Genomic DNA, 10821 nt, shown 5'->3' on the forward strand with positions numbered 1-10821 from the left:
TTGCGTATGCATGCTCTGGTCTGCAGCAGAGAGAGAGCCAGAGGTCGTGTCTTCAGCTGGGAGAGGAGTTGGTGGCCAGTCAGCAGGAGAGTGAACGGCTCCAGGAGGAGCTCCAGCAGGTCATCACACAGCTGGACACTTACATCAGGTCAGAAGCCTGTTCATCAAGTAGCCTATAAAAGGATTTTCACAGTACTGTACCAAACTGGCCTGGCTACATATCCCACCACAGTTGCTGGAACTGTGCTGGAAAGGAAATATCAGTCAGCACAGTTCGGGTAGTTTGTGCACAATAGTGTGAAAAGGGAATATATATATATATATAAATAAAAGGGCACATTTGCTCACACACACCACCAACCTCTCCAGCGACTTACTGTACACAAACATTAAGATGACTTCCTCCATGAATACCATAAACACTATAGACTAATATTAAACTACACCTCAATGACACATCATGAACGCTCCAACATCTCTCCCACCTCCCCGTTCCACATTACAGGAAGTACAATGAGAAACAGTCGCAGCACAAGACCAAGCTGAGGAAGGCCAAGCAGATCTTCCTGATGGCCACGGCCCAGAGAGACCGCACCATCCAGAAACTGGAGAACGACCTTGCCCTGGCCTCCAGCCTCTCCCACAAGGTCAGTCTGTCTGTCAATCAGTCAGTCATTTCATTGGTTTCATGGTTCATTTCATGAACAGGGACAGGTACAAACACATTGACACATTGAAGTAACAATCATCCGATGCTATATGCTAATTTTCAACATCCCTTGATGGGTTTGTCTGCCCTTTTTGAAAAGATTGACATCTGTAGTGTCACAGTGTCTGTTGACTAAGAGGGCATTGAGATGTGGCATGAGCAGTTGCTGTAGTAGTAATAATAGTGATGATAGCCTTGAAGGACTCTACCTCTCTTCCTCTCTTATGGTATGCAGGAGAAAGACTGGATCAGGACAGTTATGGAGGAGAATGAAAAATTGCTGGTAGAGAAGAGAGAACTTCTGAGGAGGATGAGCGAGGCAGAGGAGATGGGGAGCAACGGCCTGAGAAAGGCCTCCAATGTTCAGCACAGGTACTGAGTACTCTATCTATGAATTTGCGTGTGGTTACATTTCTCCAGCCCCATTCCTTATTTTTGTAATAAGTAGTTAAAGCAAGGTGGGGCTGCCAAATTAAGGAGTGTGTCTTTTGGTCAAGTGTTGATGTGAATGTATTCACCACACGCAACTCCGGCTGTAACATAGTCACCTGGGTATAGTTCAGCGAAATTAGGGAAAGTTCCACAAAACCAACGTGTGAATTTCAGTCACTGCTTCTCCATAGACTGCTTTCAAGGTAAGGAAACACATATCTAAATACCGTAAAACTTCAATTAAACGCGAATAGCGGCCTGTCCCTTTTTTAAAAGCCGGGCATTTCAGCAAATAAATCCCTGTTTCAAATAAACACAGGATCTTAATGAATTGTTTGAGGTTTGATTTGTTCCATTAAATAATTCAGTATTGACTCAAAAGAATGTCAATCATCCATTTTTATCGGCAGTAAGAAACAACTAGCCATTGGCTGCCAACAGCTGAGAACTGCAAGCTAACTGGCTAGAAGAAAACAGTCAGTAATTGGCAGATCGCCCTCTAGTGGTGGAAGTACAACTGCAGTCAAATTATTCTGTCAAGGAAAAGTAATATATTATTATTATTTTTATGGCGGTATACTAAGACAAAAGAAAAATGACATTAACTAGGTTTCCATTAAATTGGCGACAGATTTATGTGAATATTTTTTGTTAAAGCATAAAGAAAATATTTGCATTTTTCCACCAGTGGTGTTTCCACCAAACGGACTGGTTGTGGATAAATAATCACTGCGTGATGATGTAGTGCAGACAAAATGTATTTTTTCGCTTATGTTTTCATGTACCAAAAAAAAATCTAAAGTTCAATGTCTTTTTATCGCATTTTCAACAGCTTTTGTCACAACTGTTGCGTTAAATAGCAAGTGTGCCTACTATGGTCTTGGTACGTGTGCACTAGCCAACAGCTCGCATATACTGTGTGGGTAGGCTGTGCAGGTAGTCTAGTCTACATGATGAGATTATTATGGATAGCCTAACATGCTGGCCAGACCGCTCGTGCGCCGCCATCGCGCGTATGTTGATTTTGTCCACCCACAGCAGACGCGATCAGGACACGCAGGTTGAAATATCAAAACGAACTCTGAACCATCTATATTAATTTGGGGACAGGTCAAAAAGCATTAAACATTTATGGCATCTTAGCTAGCTAGCTTGCTGTTGCTAGCAAATTTGTCCTGGGATATAAACATTGGGTTGTTATTTTACCTGATATGCACAAGGTCCTCTACTCCAACAAATAATCCACAGATAAAAGGGTAAAAGTTTGTTTCTAGAAATCTATCCTCTTTCAGGCTTCTTCTTCTTTGGACTTTATATGACGGTTGGCAACCAACTTTTAAGGTGCATTACCACTACCAACTGGACTGGAAGGTGGACCTCAGTTCATCTTTCAAACATCCACGTGGGTATATGCTCCTAAAAACCAATGAGGAGATGGGAGCGGCGGTACTTGCTGCGCATCAAGCGTCACAAATAGAACCAAGTTCTATTTTAGCGCCTGGCTACTCCAACGCTTGTTGACGCACGTGGGTGCAATGATTGAATAACATGTATGACTACATTTATTTTGCAACGCAAGTGTTGTGGTCAGCATTTTTTGGGGGTCAAATGGCAGTCAAGCATCGAACATGTCAGTAAAACAAGACCCTAGATATTTATTGGAAAGGAGCATCAAGACCCACCATTCACTTTCACCACCCTGTGAAATTCATCATGACTTATTTCTTCTGTAGCCTAATAAACTGCATGTTTTCCCTGAGTTGTAATGGGAGAACCACACACCATATCATCGCGTGCCTCAAAGCTTACTTCTATATGATTATTATTTCAATATTTTCCACCACCATTTTTCACACTTCATTTTACAGACATGAAGATGTTGAACAAACAAGTTCTGTCAGCATTTAAAAAATTGTACTGCAACTTTTGTGATTGTTTTTAAATATAGTATGACTCGCATAAACTCTGGATGGAAACGTGGTTACAGTGTGTAAATGATAACACATTAGTGCAGGAAATTAAGAAATGTATTGAAATGCTGGACGTGAATGCTGGAATTAAACAAATAACTATGCAAATGAGCAAAAGCTGTGTGCATTAAGGAAATGGAAGACTGGCTCAAATAGAAGCCTATCTCTAATAAACGGCAGTTGTGTTCAGTGATTTAAGCAAATAAACTCCTGGGCTATTAATACAGGTTTTACAGTATGTAATTTTGCCGAACTGTCCCTTAAGGTACAGTGCCAGACAAAAGTTTGGACACACCTACTCATTTAAGGGTTTTTCTTTCCTTTTTACTATTTTCTACATTGTAGAATAATAGTGAAGACAAACTATGAAATAACACATGGAATCATGTAGTAGCCAAAAAAAGAGTTAAACAGATAAAAAATGTATTTTATATTTGAGATTCTTCAAAGAAGCCACCCTCTACCTTGATGACAGCGTTGCACACTCTTGGCATTCTCTCAACCAGCTTTACCAGGAATGCTTTTGCAACAGTCTTGAAGGAGTTCCCACATATGCTGAGCACTTGTTGGATGCTTTTCCTTCACTCTGCTGTCCAACTTATCTCAATTGTGTTGAGGTCAGGTGATTGTGGAATCCAGGTCATCTGATGCAGCACTCCATCACTCTCCTTCTTGGTCAAATAGCCCTTACATAGACTGGAGTAGTGTTTTTGGTCATTGTCCTGTTGAAAAAGGCATATCGCTGCAGAATGCTGTGGTAGACATGCTGGTTAAGTGTGCCTTGAATTCTAAATAAATCAATGTGTCACCAGCAATGCACCATCACACCTCCTCTTCCTTGCTTCACGTTGGGAACTACACATGCAGAGATCATCCGTTCATCTACTCTGCATCTCACAAAGATACGGCAGTTGGAACCAAAAATCTCAAATTTGGAGATCAGGCCAAAAGACAGATTTCCACTGGTCAAATGTGAATTGCTCGTGTTTCTTGGCCCAAGATAGTCTCTTCTTATTGGTGTTCTTTAGTAGTGGTTTCTTTGCAGCAATTCAAACATGAAGGCCTGATTTCACACAGTCTCCTCTGAACAGTTGATGTTGATGTATCTGTTACTTGAACTCTGAAGCATTTATTTGGGCTGCAATTTCTGAGGCTGGTAACTCTAATGAACTCATCCTCTGCAGCAGAGGTAACTCAGGGTCTTCCTTTCCTGTGGCGGTCCTCATGAGAGCCAGTTTCATCATAGCACTTGATGATTTTTGCGACTGCACTTCAAGAAACTTTCAGAGTTCTTGAAATTTTCCGCATTGACTGACTTTCATGTCTTAAAGGAATGATAGACTGTCATTTCTCTTTGCTTATTTGAGCTGTTCTTGCCGTGCTATGGACTTGGTCTTTTACCAAATTTCTCTTTCAGGGTCAACTTTCTGGAGGTGGAGAACAGACAACTTCAGGAAAGAACTTTAAAGTTGGCCAATCAAGTCGGAACGCTAGAGCGGGCTCTGAGGAACGTTCAATCACAATCGCTCTGCAACCTAGAGGTACCAATCCCATGGTCCCTGACATTGGCACAAAAGAGCATCATGTTTTCCTAACTAATTTTTCATCTGCCCCCCCCCCCCCCCCCCCCCCCAGGATATCAAGAAAATGTTTCCTTCTGAAAGTCTTGCGAACGACAGCATCCTTCATAAGTCAACATTAAGGTACAAATTGCATAGATGCATACAATATATTGCATATAGTTATAGTTAAAAAATATAAGTGCAACATGCAACAATTTCATTCATTTTACGGAGTTAGTTCATATGAGGAAGTCAGCCAATTGAAATGAATTCATTAGACCCTAATATATGGATTTCACATGACTGGGAATAAAGATATGCATCTGCGGGTCACCTTAAAAAAATGGTCCTCACAGTATCTTGTCACGTTATTTTTGTGCATTAAAATTGCCATCGATAAAATGCAATTGTGCTCGTTGTCCGTAGCTTATGCCTGCCCATACCATAACCCCACCTCCACCATGGAGCACTCTGTTCACAATGTTGACATCAGGAAACCACTCACCCCCACACGACGCCATGCACATTGTCTGCGGTTGTGAGGCCGGTTGGACGTACTACCAAATTCTCTAAAACGATGGTAGAGAAATAAACATTCAATTATCTGGCAAAAGCTGTGGTGGTCATTCCTGCAGTCAACATGCCAATTGCACGCTCTCTCAACTTGAGACATCTGTAGCATTGTGTTGTGTGACAAAACTGCACATTTTTGTGGCCTAATATTGTCCCCAGCACAAGGTGCACCTGTGTAAATATCATGCTTTTTAATCTGCTTCTTGATTTGCCACCCCTGTCTGGTGGATGGATTATCTTGGCAAAGGAGAAATGCTCACTAACAGGGATATAAACAAATGTGCGCACAACATTTGAGAGAAATAAGCTTTTTGTGCATATGGAACATTTCTGGGATCTTTTATTTCAGCTCATGAAACATGGGACCAACACTTGTGTAAAGTGTTGGGCCCATGTTTTTTATATTTTTGGTCATAAATATACTCAGGGCATACTACATGACTTGCTTGTATGTTCTTATTTGAAGCTGCTCTTCAACATTGTGACTGCTCTGGGCTTGAACAACATTTTAACTGCACTTGTAGCAAGGTCATTCATAACTTCTGGCACCATTCATCCATTGTTCTTACAGTAACCACCTGTCTGTCTGTCTGCAGTCTGACATCAGGTGCATGTGACCCTCTGGGCATCCTCAATGCCATCTGCCGGGTGAAGGTGGGCGAGCGCGTGGAGGGCATCCAGACGTCGTCCTCCACGCCCCATTCCCAGTTGCAGTCCTTTGAACTGGGCTACCTGAACCTCACCTCCCCTGTAGCTCCCCCAGACACCAAAGACCCAGAGGAGAGTGACCAGTGACCAGAAAGTGATTAGGGTTGGTGGTGACTAGGTATGAGGAAGGGGTTAAAGGGTGGTGAGGACCCTGGTATACAAAATGACTGCTCCATTGACCACAGGAGAGTCTGTCACTGTTACTCTAGTCTTTGCGTTACCATTCTTCCAAGTCTCTAAGGAAGCCTGGAAGCTGAGGCTACTGTTACTTACCTTTGAGGTGTTGACCTGAGTGTTGATTTTACAAGACAATTATTTCATTGTGTACAAAATAGACAGTTGTGAGAATTGTTAATGCGATGCCTCCACTATAACGGCAATTCATGGTCTTTTCTGCTTTGCCTGTGGAACACAGTTTGAATTGTGGAATTATACCACTGACTCCCTCATTTGGCTTGCAGCTGCTGCCTTATCTCCCTTGTGTTCACAGTGGGATGTTTGAAAAGTGAGCTTTTGGGGGTTTGGCTGGTTAAGTCTGTGGGAGTGTGTCAATGGCAAACATTGAAAATAGTATTTTGAACAGTGACTTGTGTGATTTGAGCTTAAGTGCAACTATTCGATTGGAAGTGGAAGTAACTAGTGAACTAAGATATGGTCTTTTTTGGATGCACTAAATGTGGATGCACTTAATTTTAAATCCTCCAAATGCTACGATGGTCTTTATATTCAGAAAATAAGGCCAAACTGAACATGGAGCCTTATGAAGGTCTGGAGGTGGTATGACTACATTTACATTGAATCAAATATGTGTCTTTGTATTCAAGGAAAAGACTGGTAACTTTTTAAAAATTGATCTAGATACTAGCATCACAATTTCTACACTAATACAGTGAGGTCCAAAAGGCATAAATACCATAAGTACATTTTCCCTAAAACTTTTGGTTCCCTAGAATCATGGGACTATGTACAAAAAGTGCTGTCATTTCTAAACGTTTCACCCAATATGGATGAAAATACCCTTAAAATCCAAAGTGCTGGAGTACAGAGGCAAAACAACAAAACATTTGTCACTGTCCAAATACTTTTGGACCTTACTGCATGTGTCTGACATCAATGTACCATAGTAACAATTACATGACAGTGGTGTGAAAGAGCCGTTTGAAATGATCACTTTTTTTTTTAGAACATGCTCGAGTTGGTTTACATTCTGAGGAATGTGGCAGTGAAACGGTAGCTGTAGGATTGAACTTAAATCCATTGTTGGCATTTTATTTTCTATGAAAAACTCATGCCTTTTGGGATTGTAATATGTTTTAGGATGTTTTCTGAGATTAAGTCTTAACGTGGTTCAAGGCGTATCTGTTAAGTTTACAAACGTGTTTTCTATCGAGTGGACCAATGGTGTTACGAGGGCGAGAATGTTACATACAACTGGATGTGTTGTAATGAGGCAGATACAGTATGTGTGTGTAGCCTAATGCTAAGAAGCAGATTGTTGGCTTTCAAATAGCCATTATTAGCAATCCTAATATTATCACTCAAACCACTACAAACCTGTACTCTGGTGTAGACTATACTATACCTCTGTTCATTATGTTCTTAACTAAAATGCGTTTTAATATGGCGAACAATACAGTTTTGTTGTCTCTTATGTAAGAGATTCTCCCGAGTGGCGCGGCATCTCAGTGCTAGAGGCGTCACTACAGACCCTGGTTCGATCCCGGGCTGTATCACAACCGGCCGTGATCGGGAGTCCCATAAGGCGGCGCTCAATTGGCCCAGCGTCGTCCTGATTAGGCCGTCATTGTAAAATAAGAATTTGTCCTTAACTGACTTGCCTAGTTAAATAAAGGTTAAACATTTTAAGAAAGATAGCAAGTTTTACAATAGTTTGTTTTGCTTTGAATGGGATCCACTTGCATGCCCATTTAGAGGTCAGGGTTTTTAGCTACTTTATCATTAAAAAGAAAAAAAAGCTGCTTATTTTTTATGTAACTTTTGTGGGAGTGACATTAATATCTTGTCGAGGTTAGGGCCTGCTTGGTAGTCTTGGAAAATACCATATTCACAGTATACACATCATTTGATCATCTGTTACAGTAATGCATTTCTTTTTCACTGTAGATTTGTAAGTTTGTGTAGTATGACTCTTAGATGTTTTAACCACAAAGCGATTATTTAATTTAGCAATGTTTTATAAACATGGAATTTTAACCTTTTTATTTAGCCACTGACAACTTACAATCATTCACTGTAGCCTTTAGAGATTGATTCAGCAAGGAATGTACATTAAATAATATGGTATGATATGCTTTGTAATCCTCCATTTTGTCTTCAAGGTGCCTGTAATGATAAAGTGTAATGCTCTGTCCTGCTGCTAAACTGAGAGGGAATATCAATGTACAAATAATGCTTGCTATTAACAGTCATATTCATTAGAGTAATTAACATGAACTTTTAGGTACTAATGTAAATGTGATTTTTTTTATAAAGATAATCATGTATTTTCATAAATAAAGGTCATTCAATCTTCCCATGTGTATTTCATTCCTTTGTTTAGTTTAAGCGCACTTGGGGTGTATTCATTAGTGCCAAACAGAAGCAAAAAATTTGGGCAACTGAAAATGTGAGTTTCTTATTGGACAAGTTCAGGTTAGTCCCTCCCCGTTTTGACTGTTTGCTTCTGTCTGGTTCCTAATGAATAAACTCCAGGTCATATCTTGGAACAGAAGGTCAAACAGTCATGTTGTTGATGATAAATGTTGCGATATTGAATGGTGAATACAATATTCAACCCATGTTTTACATGCTGTGTGGCTGCAAACTGTTTGGTTTTAAATGATTCATCAAAGTTATGCAGTACAATTTTTTTGTTTAACTGTCTGTTTATTAAACAAGGTAAAGATAAAGTTTTTTTTAAAACATTGATATTAGTTTTACTTCTCAGTCTTGTGTGCATATTAAGTTGTCTAAACTTTATATGAAATCACAAAGAAAGAGGTGTAATAAATCTACACATATCTTTTCATAGAGAATATGGGTTAACAGTTCATTAATATACAGATTACAGTTTGGATATTCCATGCGGAAAAAATCAAAATGTTTACTAGACTGAATACTGAAGAACACAATACAGAATATGGAAATAAAATGGTTGTTCAATGATAAAATAGTTAAGGCTTATACGTAAACTGAAAACATTAATATTAATAACAAATTATCAATATTCGGATAGACTAAAATCATTACAATAAGTTCATACATAAACATACCTGTACAAAACTCTAACCCAAAACAACAGTTTATGAAAATGGTACTAGAATGAGGATCATTACAATACAGCAACATGTACATTTCCCTATAATTTTTCTCAGAAGAGACTAAAATTGAAGAGGCAGGGTCTGTTGGCATAAATGTTTGTTTCCAGGCCAGTGGCTTGAATTATAGTTTTTTTTTGTATTTATTTTTTTACATACTATAAATGTATTTCACAATATTCTCAGCTCCATCTCAAATAAACATCTAGCCTTAGCACCTTTTCTTAAGCAACTTGGAAGAATACAAGCTACTAGTACCATCCTGAGCAACCAGATGGTAAAATTACAGTAAAAATACAACAAACAATACTGTGTATACCATGATGAAAGAAACACTTGCAGTAACACTGCCAGTTCATATGAAGTTATATATGGTATGCACCTTTGAACAAATTCATACTGACTATACTTTACAGTAATTAAATGTAAACCTGTTGAAAAATCTAGATTAATCTATCCTGAATGTAGTGGGCTTAGGGGTTAATATTGCTTCACTTTTTGGTCCACTTTCAAATACTATTGTCATGTTTAAACTGTTTTATTGACTGACTTTCTATTGATGGGCATTAGCTTTAAGTTGACTTGATAAGATTTTGAAGTCTAATGTGACACAAGTGAGAGTATAACAAACTAGAAGTCAACATAAATACCAAAATACTTAACCTCCAATAAATGTATGCTCGCTATATATTTCTCTATATTTGGAGTAGAAATGTTCTACTCAAGTAACATAGACCTAACAACGTTACCAACGTGGCAACACTTAACTTGATGCCCCCTTGTCAAGGCCTGCCTGACTCGGTCACAATCATGAGAGCCATCATCAGCTGTTGTGACTTATTATAGAACTATAGTGACAAAAGCATTACTCTCTGTTATTAGCACCCTAGCTAACAGGTGCTTGTATTAGGAGAACCATTGGAAGTTACTTGACAAAAGCTGGCATGACTGTAAATGACAGTTGTAATACTCATCGCGATAGCTCTGCGTATGCCTATTGAGGGCCGTGCCAAGCAATACCGTAAAGCTGGCACACTAGCTAATGTTAGCTTGCTTTCCTAATGAATCTTGACTTGGCTCACATAGGTGCAAAGCTACCATCTGTGCTACCTGGCCGCAAGGATAACCGGTGAAATGTTCTGTTGATTTGAACAGTTCAGTTGATTGGATTAGTGTCTGGTCATATAACCCATATGATCTTGATTCGATTAACCATAAACAATGATTGAAATGATCTGGACAAAACAAACATTCCTTCCGTTTTTACATTTTGGTGCACTTTAGTTTGTTTCATCATTCCTCTGAGAGAAACAACCTGACAAACGAATGGTCCACATTGTTCCAATTGGTTTCTGCTTATATGCCACTTTTATAGTTTGACCCTGTATACTTGCATTGAACAAAAATATAACAAAAAAAAAAAGACTTTCGATTAGACACAGTCAATACTCTTAGCTGCCTCAAGCAATGCTTTTGCATTTCCATTGGAAAAGATGGAAACATTTGGAGTCAAAACCACAAAGCCTGAAAGTGCTTTAAAGGGACAATCC

General features: G+C 39.2%; 1 protein-coding gene across 7 annotated transcripts in view; it reads left to right on the top strand.

Moving 5' to 3' along the window:
- The window catches only part of ccdc30 (coiled-coil domain containing 30), a 42548-nt gene extending 34062 nt beyond the window's left edge, over window positions 1-8486 (top strand). For all 7 annotated transcript variants that reach the window (XM_021615911.2, XM_021615914.2, XM_036988147.1 and 4 more), the window contains 6 exons: window positions 27-148; window positions 506-647; window positions 945-1081; window positions 4529-4652; window positions 4747-4814; window positions 5843-8486. In XM_021615911.2, the coding sequence (XP_021471586.2) occupies window positions 27-148; window positions 506-647; window positions 945-1081; window positions 4529-4652; window positions 4747-4814; window positions 5843-6041 (792 nt within the window). In that variant the 3' untranslated portion in view covers window positions 6042-8486. The remainder of the gene's footprint in view (window positions 1-26; window positions 149-505; window positions 648-944; window positions 1082-4528; window positions 4653-4746; window positions 4815-5842) is intronic.
- Window positions 8487-10821: the final 2335 nt, after the last annotated feature.

This window comes from Oncorhynchus mykiss, chromosome 9 (genome assembly GCF_013265735.2).
Source record: "Oncorhynchus mykiss isolate Arlee chromosome 9, USDA_OmykA_1.1, whole genome shotgun sequence".
NCBI classification, from domain to species: domain Eukaryota; kingdom Metazoa; phylum Chordata; class Actinopteri; order Salmoniformes; family Salmonidae; genus Oncorhynchus; species Oncorhynchus mykiss.